General features: G+C 47.3%; 2 protein-coding genes across 5 annotated transcripts in view; one reads left to right on the top strand and one right to left on the bottom strand.

The window, feature by feature from the left end:
* CCND3 (cyclin D3) overlaps positions 1 to 2402 on the bottom strand; it is a 76864-nt gene extending 74462 nt beyond the window's left edge. The window contains exon 1 of the mRNA XM_015237444.3: positions 2178 to 2402. The gene's annotated coding sequence lies outside the window, so the exon portion shown is untranslated. The remainder of the gene's footprint in view (positions 1 to 2177) is intronic.
* Positions 2403 to 3561: 1159 nt separating this feature from the next.
* Positions 3562 to 22582, top strand: TAF8 (TATA-box binding protein associated factor 8). 4 transcript variants are annotated; one of them, XM_015237445.3, is made up of 10 exons: positions 3562 to 3619; positions 4412 to 4568; positions 7640 to 7738; positions 8062 to 8124; positions 9159 to 9283; positions 11975 to 12122; positions 13544 to 13686; positions 18048 to 18128; positions 20193 to 20332; positions 21155 to 22582. In XM_015237445.3, the coding sequence occupies exons 1-10, from the start codon at positions 3575 to 3577 to the stop codon at positions 21177 to 21179; spliced, it is 1026 nt and encodes a 341-aa protein (XP_015092931.2). In that variant the 5' UTR covers positions 3562 to 3574; the 3' UTR covers positions 21180 to 22582. The 4 variants fall into 4 exon arrangements, with proteins under 4 accessions (XP_015092931.2, XP_015092933.2, XP_072801117.1 ...); XM_015237447.3 differs by having other exon boundaries at positions 20628 to 22582; XM_072945016.1 differs by lacking the exon at positions 18048 to 18128.
* Positions 22583 to 24830: the final 2248 nt, after the last annotated feature.

Here is a 24830-nt window from a genome sequence, read left to right as displayed (position 1 = left end):
GCTATGGTGAAGAGGAGCGAGCATCTTAAGATTGCTTCCACCCCCTAACCATCTTCCTTACTCAGCTACCAGGCTGGATTGTTCCCCTCAGAACCTAGAATATGATGGTCTCTGCTCTTCTTAAAGACTCCCAACAAAAGGTGGATCTTGACTTCCCATCTCCCCAGATTCTAGCACACCACCTCCATGTATCTTTCTTGTGTCAAACCTTGGTTTGTTCCTCCTGGTGAGGGAGGCTTACTCAGGAAAAAACACGCACACACATACACACACAGGGCCATTAGGAAAGGATATCAGCTCCGTGTGGTCCCCACAACCTTACTGCAGGCCTGCTGGGGCTCCCTGTAAACAGCACGTGCTCAGCTAACAGATGCGCTCCTCTGTATCACCCAAGATACAGGACCACGGACTCCCTTTCAGAAACCCCTAAGTCTGACTCAAGTGTGTACTCCATGTGGTCAGTCAAGGAGGCAGGCTAGCCTAATGGTTAGGAACAGGGCCTCCCAAGTCAAGTGACCTGGGTTTAAATCCCAACGCTGCCATTTATTTCTGGTGTCCTCTTTAGGAAAAGTATCACCTCTGTGCCTGAGTTCCCTCATCTACAAAATGTAGATAATCCTAATGCTTACCTCACAGGACTGTTAGGAGGATTAAATGAGACCCTATACTTAAAACATTTAGATGAGTACTGACAGTACTAGATAAGCCTCAGCCAGTATTCTGAACCCTTGAAGGAAGGAAATGGAGAGAAGGCATTTGGGACCACGGAGGTCATGGTCTCAAGGACTGGACAGAGACTAAGGATCTTGCTGGGATTCTCAGAGATGCTTTCAATTCTAAAGTCCAGGGGAGTAGAAGCTCTGATTAATTTACTATTATGTCCCCAATGTTTTTCAGTCTGTGCAGACAGGGTGGTCACAGCAGACAGGTGTTGAGTGAATTCACAAACTCTTGTGTCAGCCATCTCTCAAGTGAGCCTGGGAATTGAAAGACCAAAAGAAGCTGCAGGAAAGCAATGGGAGGTCCAGTTCTTTTCACTCATGTCAGGTCCCAAAGAGAATTGAGGTAGGGGGCATAGAGCAAGGATTTGTTAGAGAAAACAGTCCTAGCAACCAGGGGTGGGGAGTGGGTGCCCTAAGACTGTGTGAACTGTCACGTCACCCCCAGGTAGACTCTCCCAGATGCACCTAGCTGGGAATTTCTGGGTTTTGAGGTATCAGCCCAGAAATGTGCCTTTCCCTGAACCCATCCTGTTCATTCCCATTTCTTCTTCATGTCTGTCTAGATAGTGGGTAAAAGAGAGCAGGAACTGCTTCTGGGTCCCCATCGTATTCCAATGCGCAACACCACAGGCAGGGTTCAGTCCAGCTCTGTATTATGAGTAAGTGCCCACAAAGACTTCCCACCACTTTCTGCCTGGTGACTATTCATCATTCAGAACCCAACTCAAACATCCTCTTCTCTCTGAAGCCTTTCCAGCCACCCCAACTTGGCACCTTATCTCTGTTATTCTATCACCCACATCAGAACTCTGTGGAGGAATAACATCATTGCACCCTCAGCATCCCATACAATCCTAGACATAAAGCAGGTTCTCTATCAATGTTTGCAAATGCACACATTAATGCTCCCTTAGTAACAGCAACCAATTTCTTCAGTTAGTCCTCTTGTTGACACATTAAAAGACACAGAAAAGGCTAAGGCCATCATTTGTACACCCATCAGCACCAGAGGGACCACCACTGAGAAGTCCCTCCTCCAGTCCAGTCTTCTGGACTCCCTCCTCGGCCCTGGCTGACAGGAGGACCCCAAGGCTCCCTGCCCACACTGGTTCTGCCCTCCTACTGCCTCCCACCCTTATCTCTGAGATACGAGAAGAACCACGGCAGACAGCCTAGTGAAGTCACTGGGCTTCCAGGTCTGCTTGGAGGGGGACTGTGTAGACATACAGAAATCTTAGGGCTTTGGGGGCTTCTCTGCCCTTCAGCCACGTGCAACTCAGAGAGAAAGTGAGCCAATCTTGGAAGGACAACGGGGAGATGATGAGGGGGCGGTGACCTCCTTAACCCACCCACCTCTGACCCCAAGTCCGGGTGCCCAGCCTCAGTTTGGAGGCCCCAGCCACGCGAAGAGATGCTGACACCATGTATCTCAGCTTCTCCAGCCCTCAAGCCTACCTCCTTGGCAGGTGAGCCCCCGGAGCACCGACTGTAGCCGGAGACACTCTCTCTCGCCTCTTCTGGCCTCTGTCCTGGAGAGGAGGGGGGTCGCCACCTCCAGCCTCGCGGAGGGGCACGCGCCCCTTCCCCAGGCGTCCAAACAGAACCAGTCTCCACCGCCACAGGCACGACGTGTTTACAAAGTCTGCGCCGCGCCGCCAATCCCGAGTTTAAAGCTGGGCAGGAAGTGGGGAAGAGGGGGCGGGGGGACACAAAGGGGCTGGGTGCTGCGCTCAGCTAAGGTTTGGGCCCCGACTCCTCCTGGCAGTTCACCAGGCGCAGCGACCGAGGTCCGAAGACCCCGCCCCATGTGCCCCAGGTTGGGGGGTGGGGATGCCCCGCAGACTCAGATGGGCGCGGCGTGACAGGCGCCACGCAAGTTTCCAGACACTGCTTGTGAACGTTTTCCACTCATCCACTCGCCACGCAGGAAATAACATTAGGCGCTGTTTCTTGATCTCTTACTCTACGTCTGCACAGTAACAAACCCTTTGCGTGTATTAGCTCATCTCCCCCCACCCCCCTCCCGCTATCAATCCCACCCCAGTTTCACAAGAGGAAACTGAGGTACAGTGAAGTCAGGTGATGTGCCCTAAGTCCCACAGGTGGCGAGACTGCTGGGATTCGAATCTAGCCTCTGCGTTCTACCAAGCACCCACAAACGGAGACAAATGAGGCGCGGTGCGCGAAGGACCCCCATCCACAGGAGATGACCCGCGACTGAACTACAGAACACCACAGGCACTGCGTGGACGCAACGTCCTGGAGTGAGGAGGGCTAGGGACAGCCTCCTGCCGCCGGCGCCTCCCGGCTCGCCTCGCAAATTCCTGCGGATTAATTGAGGGCGAGAAGGCAGCAGGATGCAGTGGAACACCTGGACTACGTGGCTGTTAGGCTCTAGTTCCAAGTGGGCCATTGGCGGGCTGCGGGGCCGCCATCACAAAGCAAGGTTTCCCCAAATTTCCCGCTCAGGAGGAACACCTGGTTTAAGAATACAGACTCCCAGACCCTTCTTCCAGAGAGTAAACCACGGGGACCGGGGGGTACGCAGCCAGGTGTTGCTAACAGTCAGGCAAGTTTGGAGCGTTCCAGGGATGCGCTTTTTATGAAAAACGATTTCACTCTAAAATAGGCGTGAAACCGAGGGCTCACTTTCCTGACCACTTCCGGGGCTCACTGAACCCATCGCTCACAAAAGGTCACGTGAGCGGGGGTCACCAGACGCATCCCCCACCCGGCTGGGCCACCGAAAGCCCAGAGGGGCGCGTGCCGCCCCGCCCCCTCGCCGCCCCGCCCCGCCCCGTGACTACAAGTCCCATCCTGCCCTGCGCGCGCGCACATTACGCCAGAGCAAGATGGCCGACACGGCGACTACTGCCGGGGCCGGCGGCTCCGGAACGGTAAGGGTGGGAGGCGCGGGGCGGAAGCCGAAAAAGTCTGGGCATTCTGTAACTTCCCCCTAGCCTGGGCAACAAGCTCATACCCAGAAATCCCGCCCCACCATGAGCTCTGAGTGGAGGAGGGTCTTTCAGGCCGTACATGCCGCCCCTCCTCGAGACTTGGCGGCGGCCTCCTGAGTTGGTGGACCTGTGTATTGATTGGCCTGTTCTCTGTTGGGGGTTGGGAACCCGGAACACCTCCTGATTGGTCCAATGATGCCGTTTTCGCTTTCTTATTGGTCCGCCAAAGTTGGGGGGGGATTCCCGTTTCCAAATACTTCGCTTTCCTACTGTCTGTGCTGTTATCATTTGCCCTGTATTTTGCATCGTGCGGTGTTTGCTGTTTTAATTTTCCTTGTTAGTGAAGTGGTGTGGCGATGAGAGGAACGAGAGAGATCACTTTTTTTTCTGGGAAATAGATATGAATTCAATCCCATCATGCATGTTTCTTCAGTTATATATTCTGATCATCTGCTGAAATAGAAAGTAGAAAACAGCCGTTTTGCGTTACTGGAATTGTACGTTTTAGGTAGGCAGAAAGTCTGTCACCGAACTTAGAACCCCTTGGGTACTCAATTATTGCTCATTTGGCCAAGAGCTGTAAATCTCCGTATCAGGGACTACCACATCTTATTAAGCACTGAGAAGTATTTAGCAGAAGAACCTTTGCTTGCCACTGACGGTATTGAACTATGTGATTGCATCCCTGTCATGTGGATAAAAATGTTCTCTTTCTGGGCTGCTGATTCACAGAGATCAGGAAGTAAGCAGTCCACTAACCCTGCTGATAACTACCATCTGGCCCGGAGGCGAACCCTGCAAGTGGTTGTGAGCTCCTTGCTGACAGAGGCAGGGTTTGAGAGCGCTGAGAAAGCATCTGTGGAAACATTGACAGAGATGCTGCAGAGCTGTAAGTACCGGGAAACAATCGGCCTTCTTCCAGTCAACCAAACATCTATTCTGTATCTGCATTGTGATAATGTTAGGGAGGATTTTAGAAAAAGGAGAACATGGTAAAGTGACTTACAGGCTTTGGAATCAGATAGACTTGAGTGTACATCACCACTCTGCCACTTAATAGCTTGGGTAAACCACTAAACCTCCTGAACCTCAATTTGCTTATTTTTGAAACAGGATAATAATTTGCACCTTGTGGAGTTGTTAATGTTAAGTGAGGTGTATACGTAAAACAGTCAAAGCTTGGGGATGTTTAAGCTCTTGATGACTTGTAGATGTTATTATTGCTGTTTGTTCTCAATGCTCAAAGAACTTACAGTTTTGTTGAAGAGTCAGGATTAATTCCCATAAAATAAATGCCACACATGATATAATCATGCTAAATTATGTGATACAAGAGTGAGGGTGAATAAATTTTATAGAATTGGGAAAAAACATTTAAAAGGAAATATTTTGGAGTTTAGGAATCTGGAATGGTCTTAATGGTCTTACATAGGCCTTTCTGCATGTGCAGTGTAGCTCCCTGCTTGGGCCTTTTTTTGGGGGGGTGGGTAGGATGGGATGAGGAATAGGGGTATTTAAGGTGTTTTGGAGGGGAAGTCAACCCTATGAATGGAAGTAAGAGAAAGGTTTAGGCAGAGAGAGAAGTTGAACTGTAGTGCAGGCCAAACAAAGAATTGGCCAGCTCAGTGGGGCATTAGTTCTGGTGTGATTATCACCCATGGAGTAGCCCACATCAGGCTCAAAAGGTCCTTCCTTTGTACTCCAATCTTGATCAGTCACTAGATGTGGACTGCCCCAGAAAGGGCTTGATTTGGGTGGGGTAACTCCTTGCAGCTGATGTTTTGAACTTTTAAATACCAAATGTTTTCCTAAAGCAGCCATCTCAAAGTTTTTGATTTCAGGACCCCTTTAGACTCTTAAATGTTGAGGACTCCAAGGAATTCAGTATTCATTGTCTTTATATAGAGAGATTTTTTTTGCCACATTAGGAAAAAAAACTGAAAACATTTTAAAACATAAGAATGCACAAGCACACATCCCATTATCCATCAGAGCCATGATGGCGTCACAGGTGATAGAACCTCTGGAAAAGTACTTGAGGCAATGAGAGTGAAAAAGTCAAAGGATGTCTCATTATGAAAATGGTTTTGACCTGTGTATTCTGGAAAGGATTTCAGGGATGTCCAGGGATTTCCAGACCACACTTTGAGAACTTTTGTCCAGAAAGAATAGACTAATAATTCCCAGCAGATGAGAATTCAGTTTTTGCAAAGATCTTGTAATTCTGAGTCTATAGGTCCTAATAGTTGAAGTAGTTCTTTCTTATACCACTGGACAAGAGGCCTTTATTTCTCTCAGAAGAAATGGTTTCCACGGAAGGGGATGGAGCTGAATAGTTGTGTTGGAAAGCCAAGAGTATTAGAACTAAATGGTTTGAAAATAGTATAAAAATCCGCTGCTTCAGAGAAAGGAATCCCAAGGATGGATGGCTTACATTGAGGGCTTGCTGACACTTGGATGCCTCCATGCTGGCGATAGCTCTGAATATCAAAGTATTAGGATTTGTGTAAGTGATAAGCACCAGGCAGAACTGCTGTGCTTGTTGACTACAATCACCTTGTTTCTAGGGACCTGTATCTTTGCGTTCAGAGCAAAGTTCATGTTGTTTTCTACATTTTCTGTGTGTATCCTTTGACATCCTAGGATCCTGCTGGTATGTAAGAAAAAGTCCAAATGGTGAAACTGCCCAAACTGCCCAAACTGCATATTTCTAAAATATTTTCACCAGGATTTTAATTAGACTCTCCCCCACCCCGGTAAACAGAAGCTGCCCACCGTTTTCATGGATGGAGGCTAGTACAGTAGTGACAGTTAGTGACCTGCTCAGGGTAGCATGACAAGTTGGTGTTAGGTCTTCAGTTAGACAGCCTTCCCATCAAGTGCTCCTTGCTCTTTCCTTCTGCACCATTAGGCCCCTAGCGCATGGGTCCTTACCTTTGGGATCTCCTTTTATCTCTGATGAAATCTGTGAGTTTGTCCCCAGAAAAAGGCTTTATTTGGTATGCAAAATTCAGCAGAGTTTCAGAGTTTTCATGGAACTGCCCGTCAACCTCAGAAGTCCATTCATGAGTATGAGCCCAGCTTCATACTTCCCATTTGCCCTGAAGGACTTCAGCATGACTTAAAAAGAGGTTCAGCTTCGGGTAGAAGAAACAAAAACTTGACAGCCAGAGAATAAGACCTCCCCCAACCCCCTTTTTTTTTTTTGGTGGCAAGATATACATAACATAAAATTTACCATTTTAGCCATTTTTTATTGAAGTATGGTTGATTTACAGTGTTGTGTTAGTTTCAGGTGTACAGCAAAGTGATTCAGATATATATATATATATATATAAAACTGTTCTTTTTCAGATGCTTTTCCATTATACCATTTTAACCATTTTTGAGTATATAATTCAGTGGCCTTAAATATATTCACAATGTTGTACAGCCATCAACACTATTCATTTCCAGTACTTTTTGCATCATTCTAAGCAGAAACTCTGTATCCATAAACAATAACTCCCCATTCCTCCTTCCTCCCAGCCCCTGATAATTGCTAACCTATTTTTTTGTCTCTGTGATACTCTTTTTTCTAGGTACCTCATAAAGTGGAATCTTAAAATATTTGACGGTCTGTCTGGCTTATTTCACTTAGCATGATGTTTTCAAAGTTCATTTGTATTATGGCAGGTGTCAAGAGGTCATTCCCTTTGGAGGCCGAATAATATTCCATTGTATATACAGACCCCATTCTGTGTGCCCATTCCTCTGTGGATGGTCACTGGGTTGTTTCCACCTTTCGGCTGTTGTGAATATTGCTACCATGAACACTGATGAACAGGTATCTGTTTGAGTCCCCCTTTTCCATTCACTCCAGTATATACGTAGGAGTGGAATTGCTGGCTCATGCAATAATTCTACGTTTAACTGTTCAGAAACTGAGAATAAGACTTAATGCCTTTGATCCCTTCCCAGACATTTCAGAAATTGGGAGGAGTGCCAAGTCTTACTGTGAGCACACAGCCAGAACCCAGCCCACACTGTCAGATATTGTGGTCACCCTTGTCGAGATGGGTGAGTACACTTCCAGTTTCCATTTCTTTGGTGCAACTGAGTTGGAGGTATGAGAGAGTCAGCCACATCTGCTGAGTGTTCTTGAATTCCCTCATGAGTCTCCTGGTTTGCCTTTAGCTTATGAGAGTCATCAAAAGAGCGCTCCTCTGAACCTCTTTGAGAGACCACCTAACTCCCTGTTGGGGGATTCTGCTGGAGCTTCTTTTGAGTGGCAGCCAAACTCCTGAGTTGGTTGTTTAAGCTACTTTGCCACAGGATTACTTCCCCTTCCTTGTTCAATATCCTATGGTCTGGGCAGTGATTTTTGTTTTCCTGTTTCTCAGGTTTCAATGTGGACACTCTCCCTGCTTATGCAAAACGGTCTCAGAGGATGGTCATCACTGCCCGTAAGTAACTCTCAACTGGGGTACTCAGTAAGTGCTCAGTTAATGCTGGTGGGATGAAATCATTGAATAGGGCGGGGATTGGTGTGTAGCCACTGCCTCGTTGCAGACTCCCTTCCGTTATTTAGGGCTACTTACAGTGTACTCTTTACTCGGGCTAATCGAATTAGGATGTGAGGTTCCGTCACCAGAAGCCGTCCCTGAGATGCTGCTGTGGTTCTTGTGTCTCAGCCCAGAAGAGCAGTCAGGGCTCAAAAATGTGAGAGTTCTTGTTCTTCCTGAGATCATGGGCCTGATGTGGCCCACCGCCCATTTCTGTCAATAAACATTTATCAGTACACAGTCATGTTCACTTATTATCTATGGTTGTCTACATGCTGGAATGGCAGAGTTGAGTAGTTGTGACAAACTGTATGGCTTGCAAAACCTAAAACACTTAGTTTCTGTCCCTTTACACACAAAGTTTGATGACCTCTGCCTGAGACAAACTGAGTGCCATGAACTGAGTTGGGGTCACTCATTTGGGCTTGTGGGACCTGGGGAGAATTCACTAGATTTGTTTTCATCACTCTTTTCAGGCTGGCATCTTTTTAAGAACTCGTCTCAGAATAGCAGTGGAAGGTGCCACTTTCGGCTCCCTCGTGTTGTCATTAGCCTACACCTACCTTACCTGGCTCAGGGTTTGTCTTTGTTACCCAGGTTCTTGAAAAGAGTCAGCAGCCCACCTCACTGCCCTGGTTCCTCAGCATGCTCTTCGGCTTAATTTACTTGTCACAGCCACCCCTCACCTCCCTAAGAGGCAGGCAGGCAGATCATTGGGGATGGGACTGTCACCCCAGCTTATGCAGGGCCGGGCATCATTGGGGTTGGGAGGGCCTTTTCAGGGCCTCAAGCCATTAAAGACCTTTTATCAATAGAAGTGCAGTGTGCCTTTTGCATAGAACATTGAGGTCCAGCATTTACTTTGAGAAAAGGAGGGTTTGGGTAGAGACCCAAGGCCTGGGGTGGAGGAGTAACTGGTTGTGACTCTGTTGCAGCTCCAGTGACCAATCAGCCAGTGACCCCCAAGGCCCTCACTGCAGGACAGAACCGACCCCACCCACCGCACATCCCCAGCCATTTCCCCGAGTTCCCCGACCCCCACACCTACATCAAAACTCCGGTGAGTGACAAGGCCCCGCTAGGGGCTGTGACTGGTACAAAAGCAGAGTCAGTTCTATTGACTGGCAGGCTGAAGTCCAGAAGTTTGTTGGCAACAAGGTAGTTCAGAACTCAGAATGTCTCTCCTCATTGAAGAGAATTATGGTCTCCAGTTTGCTGGCAAATATATAGTTAACAAACTGAAACTGGCACAATTTTGCCTGTCCCACCCAAACACAAAAGTACTAGCCACGCACAGAAAAGACATGCTCCACAAAATGTTGGTAGTAATTCTTGGTGGGATTATAAGTACCATTGTTTTGAGTGTGCTTTTCTGGGTTTTCCAAATTTTCCACTACAGGAAAGAGTTATTTTTGAAATCAGGGAAAGATTATTTAAAACGTACTTGGTAATATGATGTGAAGCCCCTCATAACTGAGCTCTGGGTCTGTGTGGGACAAGTTGAGTTGTCTTCCATGGTTCAACGTGTTCCTATTTGCATCGAGCAGTGTCCCTTCCCACAGCTTGCACAGGAGTCCCCAGAGGTGCTTCCACTCGCTTCCTTTGTCTCCACCTCCGCACCATGTCCTGGTGCAAACACGGCCGTGATGCAGGGTGTTGGGGCAAGTCCTTCAGAAGCTGTCTCCCAAACGCAGGATATGGGGGCGAGAGGAATAGATGGTCACCCACCAGTGCAGCACAGCCATTGCCCTGGACTGTGGTTTCTATATTAGTGTCCTGGGGCTGCTGGAACAAAGTGCCACAAACTTGGTGGCTTAGAACAACAGAAGTTTATTGTCTTATCATTCTAGAGGCTGGAAGTCCAAAATCAAGTTGTCCATAGGCCCCCTTTGAATCCTTTAGGAGAATCCTTCCCCACCTCCTTCCAGCTGTGGGTGCTTTGTAGACAGTCCTTGGCGGTCCTTGTCTTGTCGCTGTGTCACTCCAGTCTTGTGTCTTCACTTGGCACCCCCTCTATATCTCTGTCTTCACGTGGACATTTCTTATAAGGGCACCAGTCATGTGGGATTCGTACCCCCTACTCCAGTGTGACCTCGTGTTAACTGATTGCATCTTTTTTTCTCAATGTTTTTTACTTACTTATTTATTATTGTATTATTTAATTACTTTATTTTGGTGGAGGGGGTAATTAGGTTTATTTATCTGGGGAGGAGGTACTGGGGGTTGAACCCAGGACCTCATGCATACTAAGCATGCGCTCTACCACCTGAGCTATACCCTGCCCCCTAACCAATTGCATCTTGCAATGACTGTGTTTCCAAATAAGATCATATACTGAGCGACTGGGGGTTAGGACTTAAACGTGTCAATTTGGGGGGGGAGGCACAATTCAATCCACAACTATTTCTAACTCTCTTGTAGTATATCTGTGTCAGTAAAAACTTAGCACATATTCCAGTATTTGTCTATTTACATGAATGTTATAATGTAACACCGTACTAAAATAACATACATTAAAAGATAATCTGATCCTTATCAAAGGTGCAGGAAACTTGTGTGCCCCTTTTTAGTGGCAGCCATGTGAGAGCCTCTGCTTTTGATTTTTTGAAATCTTGGTTTAATACTTGGTGGAATTCTAGGTTGGTTTGATTCTAAGTTCTGTTTATTTTGATACTTTAACAGCTCTCATAGTTGAAAAAGATATACAAAGATAGATGGCATTTTTGGCTGCCCTTAATAAACCATGAAACTAATTTTTTTATTCTCATTTACCAATTATTTAAAGAATTTTGTTAAAATTTTTCTATTAAATTTCCAACTTTTAAAATGTCAAACAGTTGTCTTAAAATAATTGTAAGATCTTGCATTTTAATGTTTTTAACCAGTGTGTTCAAAAATCCCGTCAAATTCTTCATTCTGGGAAGATTTTAAACATGCTAGAAAATCCTATTTCTGTGTCTAAGTGTAACTGTACAGGTGACACACTGAGTTAACTCGGACAGCAGTGCAAGTGTCTCCAGGTACCTCCTTTAAAAACCCTACCTCCACGTCACGATGAATAGTTACTTTAGAGGAGTCTGGAGCAGTGCAAGGCTGATTTCATTGTTAAAGTTTCACCTTTACCTTTATAATTTTAAATGTTTTGGCTAATTTGTTCTTATTAGATCCCCATCATTTTTTCATGCCATAACATGATTGCCCAAAAGCTCAAAGTTAGGAGTAGGGGCGGGTGTCAGGCCTGCTGTTCTGTTGTTCACTTGCACTGAAATTAATGTGTTCAGTCTGTTTCTTTGAGGGAATCTTTTGGGACAACGTGTCCGTTTTGTGAGGGTTGGGTGAAGAAAACAAGACGGTACAATCTGCAAGTCCCCACGCGCACTCACTCACTGCAGGACGCCACGTTGTGCTGCGGGATCCCGGTGTCCCCATCAGGGCTTCCCTGGGGGTTCCCACTCTTCCTTCAGGGTGCATCTCTGACACCTGAGTCCAGCTGTCAGCAGAGCTAAGTGAAGGCCTGGTATCAATCCCTGTAATGAATATTTGTACCTTTCTTAATTTTTAAGGTTAAGAGTAAATATTAATGATCATTACATTGCTTTCTTTCTGCCCTTCCACTGCCCTGGGGGACGTCTGCTGTCAGTGACGGTAGTGAGTAGTGGGTTATTTAAAGGGTGGGAGAACATAGCACCAGCGAGGCAGGGACCTGAGGAGAGCAGATGTCATGCTGATGTCTCCGCTGTTCTCTCTTCAGACGTACCGCGAGCCTGTGTCGGACTACCAGGTCCTGCGGGAGAAGGCTGCATCCCAGAGACGAGACGTGGAGCGGGCACTCACCCGTTTCATGGCCAAGACAGGCGAGACCCAGAGTCTTTTCAAAGATGACGTCAGCACATTTCCATGTGAGTCTCTCCCCTTGGCAGGCCATATCTTGTCCTTTGAGATCACACCCCATCTGCCCTGTCTCTCAGCGTGGTAGGAAGAAGCAGATAAGCTCTGTCCTTACCGCAGATGGAACTCGTTCTTCAGATTTCTGCCTCCTTTTCCCAGGGCTTAGGGGGCCTGTCCCACCAATGACTCCCAAATAGGAATGGTCTCTGTTGCGTTTGGGCACTTGAAGTGCGTGGAGTAGAGGTTCCCTCGAGGGTGACTGAACACTAGGCATCAGAGAGGCTCACATAGCAGAGGCGGCAGCCCTGGTGGTAGAAGGGACCCTGGCATCAGGGAGCAGTTTCAGAACCTCTTCTGGCCTTTGTCCTTCACAGTGGCCTTTCACAGGGCTCAGCTCATTTAATTTCTCACCTCAACCCTACCATTTTGCCATGTGACCAAGTTCCTTCATCTCCATAGGCCTCAGTGTTTCCAGGGGGGAATGAGGCAGAGGGGTTTGGGTGATTCCTTCAGTTGGCAGGCCCCTGTTGCCTACTCACTGTGCACCTCAGCCTAGAGCCAGAGCAGCTAAGTCATAAGTGCCAGGCCCTGTGCGAATCACTTCCTCCACGTTATTGCATGAAGTCCTCAGGTGAGCCTCTTGAGTTAGGTATCATTACCATCACCATTATAGGAAGCCGAGGATTATAGAGAAGAGAAATGAAGTAACCTCTCCAAGGTCACGCAGCAAGCAGATAGCATCAAACCTAGCTCTTTCTGTCTGCAGGGCCCCACATCTGAGCCACGTTAAAAATAATCTTAGAGTGTCTTCTGATAATGATATTCTACCATGGAAGTATACATGGAGACTTTCTTTTCTTTTCTTTTTAAATCAATGATTTCTTCTTCTCCTCAGTGCTTTTTGGAATAATTGGATTGCTCACTCACCTGAAGTGCCCTCTAGGTCAGCAGGTGCACTTCCGTGTGGAGTTCTCAAGTCCGATATTGGCCGAAGGGATCCAGATCCCTGCTTTAGAAATGAGGCTGAGGGGTTAACTGACCTTGGGGATAAGATCACTAGGCTGATGCTTTGCTAGGATTTGGCCCCAGCTCTCTCTGATTTTAGTTGTACTTGGTAAAAGTGGGCATAGAGGTCATATGGCCGAAGTTCAGATCCCACTCTGCCACTTTGTGTGTTTGAGGTTGTCATAACCTCTCCGTGTCTCAGGTTCCCTGTCTGTAAAATGGGTTTGATAATTGTACTTACTTAATAGGGTGGAGGTGAGGATTACAGACACCGTGTAAAGCCTGTAGGACGCAGCCTGGCCCGTGGTTAAGTGCTCCGAGCACATTAGCCTTTATTGTCCTGCGGTGGTGCTCGCTGATCGGAGGCTCTCGGCCAGCTGCAAGGGCTCCGTGACGGCGGAATCATGCCTCTCTTCCAATCCTCCAGTGATCGCTGCCAGACCTTTCACTATCCCCTACCTGACTGCTCTTCTTCCATCTGAGCTGGAGATGCAACAAATGGAAGAGACGGATTCCTCGGAGCAGGATGAGCAGACAGACACGGAGAACCTCCCTCTTCATATCAGCACGGTGGGTCCTGCCTTCTGCCTGCTTCCGCCTGCCCCCCAAGGAGCCCATGCTGCTCTCAGCCTGTCACCCTGGGCATTGCACATGACCTACCTCAGGTCTCTGGCCTTATGTTAGGGACTTGCATGATGGGCTCACGATGATCCAATTGTGACATAATCTCTAGCTTGAGAAACAAATCTGTATCCTAGGGATCCATTCATTCAACAAATATTGAATGCACACCTGCCAGAGTCACGCACGTGCCAGGTACCTGGGGAGTTAGCAGGAGACAGACTGGACACAATGTCCTGTGCTCCTGGAGCGCAGGAAAAATAAGAAATTAGGAGATGGGAAGTAGGTCTAGGCCTGGGGGGTGTGGTGTTTGAGAAGGTGACATTTGAGTGAAGACCTGAAGGGAACAAGGCTTGCACATAACTGGCAGTGGAGCATTGCTCAGAGAGGGAACAATGTTCCGGGGTGGGAGCTATTGTGTTGAAGAGCAGCAAGATCATCAGGGTGGCCAGAGTGGCCTGAACAAGGGGGAGAGGAACAGGGGGTGAGGTCACAGAGCTCCTGGGGGAGTCTGATTGTAAAGGTGTATTTAACATGTGGGCTTTTTCTCAGTGAGATGGGAGCCACTGGACATGCAGAGCAGAGGAAGGTGAGGGTCTGATGGTGACAGGATCCGGCAGGTTGTGGGTTGAGGGTAGACTGTAGAGGGTAAGGGCAGAAGCAGAGATGGTGGTGGAAGTAAAGACTTGGTCTGATAGGTTATTGGGTTAAATTCTAGATGATTTTTGGAGCAGAGCCAACTATAGAGTGGATGTGAGAGAAAGAATCACAGATAAATGCCAGGTTTTTTGCCTAAACAACAAGAAACCTGGAGTTGCCTTCAACCAAGATAGGGAAGACTGTTGGGTGGAGCAGATGTCTGGGGGAAGCCAGGAGTTGGGGTTTAGACAGGGTGAGTGTGAGATGCTTATTAGATATCCAGGTGGTGATGTCAGGTAGAGAGATGGATAGAGGAGTTAGGGAGTTTGGGGTGCTGTTAGGACTCGAGGTGCAAATCCGGGAGTCTTCACGTGTAGGTAGTGTTTAAAACCACGAGACTCGGTGAGCGCCTAGGGAGCGAGTGAGAACCAAAAAGAGAAGAGGTGCCGGGACTGAGCCCTGGGGCTCTGCACTGTTCAGAGGATGAGGAGATGTGGGGGGACCAGCCGAGGAGGCATAGCTGGAGAGATGGGAGAACCAGGAGGGTGTGGTGTCCCGGAGGCCAAGGGAGGAAGTGATCAGCTGTGTCAGAAGCTGCAGTTAGTTACAGTCACATGAGGCCCAAGATGTGGTCTGTTAGATTTGGCAGCGCGAGTATAATCTGTCACCTTGACAGGAGCGATTTCAGGAAGCATGAGAGCAAGTGAATTCAAAGAGAATGCGAGAAGAGAAGTTGGAGTCGGTGAGGATGGCCTTGTGTTGTCCACTACAGTGGCCAGTGGCCGCATGTGGCTAATTAAGTTTAAATTAAATAAAAAATTCCCTCCCTTAGTCACACTGGCCGCCTTTTGGTTTTTACCTGTTTTTTTACGATAAAAGAAATAGCAGGATGTTTGTATGCTGATGGGAATGGTCTGGTAGAGGGAAAATTGGTGCAGGAGAGGAAGAAACATTTTGGGATGATGATCTTTGGTAGGTGAGCGGGCAGGGGATCTAGTGCCCGAGAGGAGGAGTTAGCCTTACTGTGGACATTTCAGAGCCAGGGTAGGAGGTGGAGTGTGTGGGCACAGAGGGAAAGGTCGGGATGAGGTGTGCTCGTTGGGACCTGGGGATGTTCTCTTCTGGTTGCGATGTGTTGCTCTCGATGAGTAACAGGATAAGGCCCACCCTTGTTCCTGCCTCTTGAGGAAAGTGCCAGGTAGAGTCACAGACCTGCTGGGAGCTCTCATGCCTCTAAGGCTTACAGGACCCTCATAGTCAGGTTACTGTATTCACCCATCCTTTCAGATGGGCCCTGGCTTTTAAGCAAAGGGTGGCTTAGTGGTTGTAGCTGGACTGGGCGTTCCTCATGTTCTCCAGGGTGCGATGCAGCGGCAGCAGCCGGCAGCTGCAGGATGCAGGTAGAGAGTGCCAGTGCCGCCTCTGATTTGCTGATGGTCTCCCGCACCTGAACGCATGTTTCTTTAATGTTGAATTATTCCTTTCAGAATTAGGGCTGGGAGCCCATGGCTTTATGTAAAGCAGAGGAACTTGTTATTCTGCACTTCTGTTTTGGACTCGGTTAATTTGGTCTGAGATGTGGTGATTGGGTCATGGACTAAGATGAGGTTCACCTTCTGAGAAGGAGGAATCTTCTAAGCAAACATCACCATCCCTTTGTAAGTACAAAGTAGCTGCAGGGCTTGTAGGTGTGTTATCTCACACTCCAGTTACTGCTGTAGGTGAGGTTACAGAGGTGAGGAACCAAGGCTGCACGGATGCCAGGAGTCACCCGAGGACTCCAGGACCCCAGAGGCCAAGCCAGGCAGCAAAGAGTAGACAGAACTGAGCCTCCGAGTCAGAATGGCCTGCCTGCGAATCCAGACAGGGCTACTTTCCAGCTAAGCGACTTTGGTTGCATCACCCAACATCTGAGCCTGTTTCCTCACAAATACAAATAGGACTAGAAACGCCTGCCTCAGGGGGAGAAAAGAAGCTGAGATGCAATGAGCTCATCTCTGTCGGGTGCTGGCCGGCGGCAGCTCGTGGTGCCCCCCACCCGTCAGCAACTGTATGGCCGTATGTTCTTCTGTGAAAAATAAACAAATAGAAAGACTTCAGGAAAAGGATTCCAGCAACAATTTATGGGCAGTCAGTCAGGCTTGTTCTTTTGTTGGCCTGGCGAATACAATCCTATGTTTAAAGTTCAGAATGTCTGAGAAGGTGTATGGTGACAATTCTTCTGCCCGTCCTGGTTCACTTTCCCTCCTACAAAGCAACCAGTGTCACTAGTCTCTTGTGAATCCTTCTAGAGATGGTTTTAATTGTTGTTTCAAACACAAACAGCAAATCACAAAGGGTTTCTGCCCCTGCTTCATCGCTGCATTGTGTGGGTTTAACGATTGAATCGAGCTAGTCCCCTGTGGACCGACATTATTACAGTGAAGTCAGTAACTGGTATTTTATTTGTTGTTGGAGGGGAGGTAATTAGGTTTCTTTCTTTTTAGAGGAGCAAACGGGGATTGAACCCAGGACCTCATACATGCTAGGCATGTGCTCTACCGCTTGAGCTATTCCCTCCCCCCTTAGTAACTGGTATTTTAAATTGCTCTTTCCTCTATCGATGACACATCTCTCAAGGACTGCTGCTAGACACTTTGGTTAACTTGGCTGTGGTTTCTCCATCTACTTGAACATAAAGGGACTATTCATTTAAACTTAGTGTATAATAGGATTTTTTTTTCTCATATATTTGTACTAGCTGCCTTCTGCAGGGAATTCCAGCATCTAAACTTTTACTCTTTTAGGAACAGTGTACCATTCATTTACTCAACAAGGATTTATTTAGTACCTGGTAGATGCCAGATACTGTCTGGGTGCTTACGTATCAGTGAACAGAGCAGAGGCAACCCCTGCCTTTGGGGATCCTGGCCAGTGTGGGAGCGACCATAAACATAGTATGTCAGTACGTCATTATATGGTCTGTTAGAGATGAAAGTGCTGTGGGGTGGACGGGAAACAGTAGGGAAAGGTCCAGGGTAAAGGGTGAAGTTTGAGTTGTAAATAGGGTATTCAGAGTAGACATCACAGAGGAGGTGACATCGGAGCAGAGTCTTGAAGGAGGTGAGGGAATGAACCATGTGGATATCTGGGGAAGAGTGTTCTGGAAAGGGAACAGCCAGTGCAAAGGCCCCACGGCACAGAGGTGAGTGTGGGTGTGGCTGCGGAAGGCAGTGGGTAGGGGGAGAGGTCAGATCAGGAAGGGCCTTGTAAGCAGTTTTATGAACTGTCTTCACTGGGTGAAGTGGGAGTCGTGGGAGGGTGTGGAGCAGAGGGACAGATCCAGAGTTCTCTAGGGAGCATTGACTGCGATGGTGAGAATGGGGCAGGCAGAGAAGGGACTGTGGAGGGAGGGCAGTAAGGAAGTTGTTGTCCCAGTAAAGACAATGGTGGGTCCTCCCACAGTGGTCGCAGTAGAGACAGTGGAAGTGGTCAGATTCTGCCTGGATTTTGAAGGAAAGGCCAAGAAGTTTCCTAACAAATGTGGCTGTCGGATGTCAGAGAAAGAAAAGATGTAGGAATGACTGTGGAGTCTGGGGCTTGGACCACTGGAAGGATGGGGGTCTCTGTCTATTGTGATGGGAGGACTGTGGGAGGAGCTGCTCATGCCAAGGCGGGGATCTGGGGTTCAGTTTCAGGCACATTGGATCGGAGATGCCTGCTTGACCACGTTGAGTGCCAGTGACTGTGCAAGCCTGGAGGTCAGGAGAGAGGTGAGGGCTGGAGGGGCACCAGGAGGAGATGGTGTGGAAGTGGGGTTGAAAGCTGTGAGACTGACACAGTTACCCCCGGGAGTGTGGGGTTCATTAAGAGTGCACACACGTTGCCTGAGTCTGGCCTTTCCAGGCCCCAGTTGCTCCTTACAGACCTTTCTGCTCCCTTCTTTTTCACAAATCTCAGTTCAGTACTTTACTTCTTTTATCTACTCCTCCCATCCTTTCCCATCTCAAGGCTGCCTGTCCTGGAAGGGGGCAAAGAAAATGGCATTTCCAGAAGCTCCACTTGGGAGAAGAGAAGTCTGTTGTGCCCCGTCCTGGCCCACTTGTGAGGCGTGGTGAGACGAACGGGGGAGGGAGCCTCGAGCAGTGGCCCCAGGACTGGCTCTTCAGCGCCCCTGACCATGTCACCTCCACCTGTATTATCTCAGGAAACACTTAAGGCACAGTTGAAGTGAACTTCCAGTAACTTTGAAGCTAGACCAATTACTGTGGAGAAATGATAGGAGGAGGTGGGAGTGAGTTACTCAGACAAGCCATTAAGAAAGGTGGGGAGCCAGGTATTCAGGGCAAGCCAGGTCTGGCACAGCCAGGGGCTCACTTTCAAGAGAGCCAGGAGGTCCACAGTGGCTATAGGTCACCTTGGTGTTGGAGAGGGAAAGCTCAGGGGCTCTGGATGGCACTGGGTCTCCAGGGAGAACAGGGTTGACGGGCAGTGAGAGGTGGTGCCAGTGGAACCTCAGAGCCATTCACTCTCTTCAGGCTCGTTGAGCCCAAACTGGCACCAGCCTCCTCGGCCAGCAGTCCCTGTGGGAGAATCTGCCATCCAATTGCAGCATCCTCTGTCCTGCTGTCTTTGGACAGCACAATCTCCTGGTTGAGATCATGTCCTCTTTTTTCGTTTGGGGCAGGGGGCAGGTGATAATTAGGTTTATTTATTTTTAGAGGAGGTACTGGGGATTGAACCCAGGAACCTCATGCCCAGGAACCTCATGCATGGTAAGCATGCACTGTACCACTGAGCTGTTCCCACACCCAAAATCAGGTCCTCTTTTACCTCTAGTTACAGGACAGGAATCTCAGTGACAGAACGTTTGGTCTGCCACCAGGGGGCACAGCCCAACCAGCTTCTGGACACTTACAGTCACTTAGGCCTGAGCTTCAAGGTCAACTTCTTCCTGTGATTTTTTTTCCGCCTTCCCCTGCAGCTTCTGCTCGTTTTAAAGAACTTGGAAAATAGAGAGTAAAAAAAAAAAAAAGAAAGAAAGAAAGGAGAATCAATCACCCATATTACCAGAAGCAGTCTTTAAAATTTACTTTTTCCTGTGTCCACACCCAATTGTGATTTAAACAGTTTTTAACTGGGATCATATTGAATACATACAAACTTACAAACTTTTCTCCAAAATCACTTTCCTCAAAAAATGCACAGTGAAAGTCCTGTTCTACAGGCCAGAGATGGGGATCTTGGATGAAGTTCTCAGGTGGGGCCAGCATGCATTGCTCCTCCTTGGTAGAACCCTCGGGGCTCAAGAAGTTTCTGGCCTCTTCTGGGATATGATCATTGGTACTGTGTTGCAAGTACCCAATATTTGAGAATTGGGAAATAGATTATGATTTACATGAGCTTTGGTCCAGAAGATGCTTTGCTCCCCTGATTTGTTCTGGCCCTGTACCTCTCAGTCCTGCGAGGTTTGAGGGCCTTCTCTCTTTCTCTTGATCTCTCCCCAGGCAGGGCTTCCTCCCTGAAGCGTCTTAGTTATGGCCCCTGAGCCCCGCCCCTCCCAGGTCTCTATTCCTTCTCACTCCTGTCCCGGCCTCCTTAGGAGACTCAGGGGTCCGTGTTCTGTGTTCCACCGCGTCAAGGCTGCTGCTCCCGCTTTCCTCCCACAGCCAGCCGCTGCCTGGCCTCCTGTTGTCTGGGGCAGAGTTAGGCACGTTGCACAGAGGGTGGGCTTCTCATTTCTCGATGAAAGGGATGCTGATGGTAGCCCTTCTCGTGGGCACGATCTCTTTCCTTATGCCCTTGGTGTTTTGCTTTATTTTGGCTTTTTCTCAAAGGACGATTCTGGAGCCGAGAAGGAGAACACATCTGTCCTGCAGCAGAACCCCTCCTTGTCGGGCAGCCGGAACGGGGAGGAGAACGTCATCGATAACCCCTACCTGCGGCCTGTGAAAAAACCCAAGATCCGCAGGAAGAAGTGAGTTGGAGGCTAGGGTGCAGAGAGGACTCCCTGGCCAGCCAAGGTGGGCGCCTCTGCTCCTTGGCGGCAAAGAGAGGCTCACCAGTGGGTCTGGACCTCAGGGAAAGCTTCTCTGGTGAGAGGAAACATGGTCCCTCTTCCTCTCCTTCCTCGTCTCCCGTGTGTACCTCTCGTGCATAGAGCCTGAGCCTCCTGCAGCCCAGGGACCAACCCGCGCAGCCCAGCCATTGCTCCCCAGCTAGGAGGGCAGGCGGCCCCCCAGGCAGGCTCCATGGATTCCTCTTCTTTCTAGGTCCCTCTCGTGAGCTGAGAAGGAAGCCTGCCTTGTGCAGAGACGTGGACATCACCCTCCTGGGGGAGTCAAAGCCACTCAAGGGAAGAAGAGGGTGGTTGAGCCGAGGCTGCCGGAGTGTGACTGGGCATGATTTTAACTGCATACTCTCTGTTGAGATTGACCTATTTTCGTTGGACGTTTGGGTTGACAAAGATACGATTGTAACAACAAGGCCTTTTTTAACCAACTGGGCCATGCCATGGGGCATAGAAACGGCCAGGGACTTCATTTATTATCATGGGACTTGATTCCTTGAAACCTGGAAGACCAGGGAAGGTGGCAGGAAAGAAAAGGCTCTTTGCCTGCTTTGCTCACTGCCAGAAAGACTGTTTGCTTAATTTGTATTTCAGGACGTCTGGACCCCTTTTATTGACTGACAATTTGTGGTACCAATTTATCCTCCTAGAATCTCCTTCTTTCTTCTCTCCTCACCTTGGCTCCAAATACCCTGTTGAGCTGATCGAAGGTGATTTTCCCTCCTGTAGCATGTTGGGAACACATGAATCCTGATCTGAGGCCGGCCGGAGTCAGGAGGTGTGAGCAGATGCATTCTTGTGAGGAGGATGACGCAGAAGGCAGCCCTGATTCTCATCTGCATGTGATGAAAGCTCCCTAGGGCCGGGCAGTGCCCTCTCCTGAGGGACTGATCATTTACTGTCCCTCTGTGGAGTGTGTGCTTGGGATCGGCCAGGTCCTGCCCCATCCTGGGAAGAAAGGTTTTCTTTGACAAAGAGCCTACATCAGTGGATATATTATGCTGTGACTTGATAGAGGAATCACCGATTTTAAACAAGAAGAGGATTGGGTGGGGGGCGGCTGGGGATGAGATTTTGGCCTTGTGTTCTGAAAGCTGAGACACCTGGCCGCTCTGCTGAGAGGCTGGCAGCAAAGGAAGGCCACGTGCCCACTTTATAGCAGAAGGGGGCAGAGAGGAGCCTGCAAGTCTGAATCTGTCCAACCTCTTTGCTTCCTGGGAGAGAAGACTTCATCCTTGATGTGCCCTCCAAACCGAAAAAGGAAGATGCTGGGCAGGCTGGTCTCCAAAGGAAGAGGTTTTAAAACCAAGTCTAAAGAAGATGAATGCCACTGACACGTGGGAGTTAACACAGGGTAAACAAATCCGTACAGGACTTTCCTCATACTCGGCTTCCACAGTCATTTCTTAACCTTCCATCCTCTTGGTGATTTTGAAAACTTGAAACACTTGGTGTTTGTGTCTTGACAGCAAGCTCCATGTTCCTCTGACCTCACTGTCCTCGAAGCGCTTTATCCCATTGGAAGGAAAGTGCCGCTTGTCAGTAACCAAAGAGGGGATGCTAAGTGAGAAAATGATTCCCCAACTCTGGACCAAGTAAGAGTTTTTCCGGTTTATGTGACCTGAAACTCATCCAGTTGAAAGTAGTCCAGTTGGGCCTGCGCTGACCCACTCTGAGTTTATAATTTTGCTTTGCTAATTCTTGGCCTGTTGAGTTTAAATACAGTCCCAGGTTTGAGCCATGGCCTATGCAGGGCGGACACTTTCCCAGCTGGCTGTTCTCACCCGCTCTTGGGAGCAGTCAGCCCAGCAGCTCCTCCTGTTACCATCCAGAACAGACACCTGCTGAATGCTGTTATGCTGAGGGATGCGGTGGGATTTGGGAAAGAATTGCCGTTTCTGCTGTTGAGATCCCAGAGGCTGCACTGCTATAGTTCTGTTCTGGATGAGACACTGGGAGATGTTAACCTGAAACACTGACCCGACTGTTGTTGTGTAAAAACTGTGCATAATCCTCAATGTATATTTATAAGCTTTTATTTTTTTATAACTTTGAGGGAATTCATAATGCGAAAAAGCAGTAAACAGAGTCAAATTAAGTATGTGATTTATGCTCTTAATAAAAGGTCATAATAAAAACTTTGTAAATGAAACAGAATTACAAGCTTTGAAGTGAATTTGCATGCAAAAGTTACAGCAGTGAGAAAGGCTTTGTACAGATAAGTAAGGCTTAGACCTTATGTTGGACAGAGTACCCTTTCAAACTAAAACTTTATTTGGAAAATCTGCAAACACAAAACTAGAAAGGAAAGTATATTTTCCCTATATATTCTTCACCCAGCTGCAACACTTATAGAACATCTTTTCACTTCTGTTTCATCTATTTCTTCTACTTATTTTTTTTTAATTCCTAAAGTATTTTTAAAAACAAATCTAAGAACTATGTCATGTAATCGGTAAATATGTTATTATGCATCTCTGATAGACCTTTAAAACTTTTTTGAGGTAATTATAGATGACAGGATGTTGCAAAAGAAAAAAAGAGTTCAGGGAGGTCCCGTGTACCCTTTACCCAGTCCTTCAGTGGGAGCATCTCGAATAACTATAGTGCAGTGTCAAAGCCAGGAAAGTGATATACATACAGTCCACAGAGTATTCAGATTTCACCATTTCGTGTGTGTGTGTGTGCGCGCGCGCACGTGTGTGTGTGTGTGTGTGGTTCTATGCAGTTTTGTCATGTGTAGATTCACAATCAAGATACAGAACATTTCCATAACCACGAGGTTCCTTCATGTTATTTCCTTATAACCACATCTACCTCTCCTCTTCCCCATCGCTAGCCCCTGGCAGCCACTGCTCTGTTCTCCATCTCTATAATTTTATTTTTAAAATGTTATATAAATGGAGTTACAAAGTTTGTAACCTTTTGAAGTGGGCTTTTTTCACTCAGCATAAGTGAGGGAGAGCCAGCCAGGTGGTTGTGTTTGTCTGCGGTTCCTGACTTTTCATTGCTGAGCAATATGCCAGGAATGGATGTACCACAGTCTGCTTAACCATTCACACAAGGAGGGACATCTAGACTGTTTCCAGTTTGGAGCTGTTATGAATAAAGCAGCTATGAACATCTGTGTATAGTCTTCATTTCACGGCAATAAATGCCTAGGAAGGCAACTCTGGTCCTATGGTAACTGTATGTTTCATTTTAAAAGAAACAAACTCTTTTCAGCCTGGCTGTACCATTTTGTGTTCCTGCTAGCAATGTAGGCAGCCAGTTTCTCCACATCCTCACCAATATTTGTTGTTATCATAATTTTTTAAAATTTTAGCCATGCTGAAAGGTGTGCACTAATATCTTATGATCTTAATTTGCATTTCCTCCATGGTTAGATGTTGAACATCTTTTCACGTGCCTTTTTGCTGTCTGTGTATGCTCTTCGGTGAATTATCCACTTAAATCTTTTGTCCATTTTCCAACTGGATTGTTTCTTTGTTTTGAGGTTTCTTCATATATTCTTTTTAAAAAATACTTTATTCATTATCGTATTACTTAATTATTTTGGGGGGGAGGTAACTAGGTTTATTTATTTTTGGAGGAGATACTGCATGTATTTTTGATACAAGAACTTTGTCAGATGTGTGGTGTACAAATACTTCCACTCTGTGGCTGGTTTTTCATTCTCTTCTCAAGGATCTTTGGCAGAGCAAAAGTTTTAAATTTTGATGAAATTCAGTTTATCAATTTTTTAATTTTATGGTTTGTGTTTTTGGTACGGGTCTAGAAACTCTTCTTCGGGTCCTAGGTTCTGAAGATCTTTTTCTGTACTTTTTTTCTAATATTTTTATAGGTATGTTTTACATTTTAGTCCTGGATCTATTTCTAGTAAATTTTTTATAAAGTGTGGGGTTTGGGTTGGTTTCACTATTTTGCCTGTGGATGTCCAATTGATCCAGCACCTTTTGTTGAAAAGGTACCCTTCCTCCATTGAATTATGTTGGTACCTTTGTCAAAGGTTAGGTTTTTTGGGAGGAGGGGCACATTTATGTGGGTTAAGACTTTTTTTTTAGATAATCACTATGTCAATATCACACTTAACAAATGAACAGTGATCTTCTAATATCCCCTAATGTTCAGTTAATACTCAATTTTCCAGTTGTTGCAAAGATTTTTAAAATTTTTTTAATAGTTGGCTTATATGAACCAGGATTAAAATAAGATCCAGACATTGCACTAGGTTTTCACATCTCCCAAGGTAGGATAGTCCCTCCCACCTCTGGCCCTGGGGGTCAGGATACAGGCCTCTTTCCTTTATTTCTGACCAAGTTAAAAGGTGATCAGTGAAGTTAACTGAGAAACTAGTAATAAAATAGCCTGGCTTTTTTTTTTTTTTGCAGGGGAAGGCAGTGGG

The sequence above is a fragment of the Vicugna pacos genome, chromosome 20 (genome assembly GCF_048564905.1).
Source record: "Vicugna pacos chromosome 20, VicPac4, whole genome shotgun sequence".
Taxonomy (NCBI): Eukaryota; Metazoa; Chordata; class Mammalia; order Artiodactyla; family Camelidae; genus Vicugna; species Vicugna pacos.
The sequence above is the reverse complement of the archived record's forward strand: the minus strand, read 5'-3'. Positions and strand labels throughout refer to the sequence as shown.

What these genes read in the sequence shown, in the direction of transcription:
- TAF8 (XM_015237445.3), top strand. Translation starts at nt 3,575, where the DNA reads ATGGCCGACACGGCGACTACTGCCGGGGCCGGCGGCTCCGGAACG. An exon ending in GGGCCGGCGGCTCCGGAACG is followed by an intron (nt 3,620 to 4,411) that starts GTAAGGGTGGGA and finishes GCTGATTCACAG; the next exon opens with AGATCAGGAAGTAAGCAGTC. An exon ending in TCCCTCTTCATATCAGCACG is followed by an intron (nt 13,687 to 18,047) that starts GTGGGTCCTGCC and finishes TCTGGGGTTCAG; the next exon opens with TTTCAGGCACATTGGATCGG.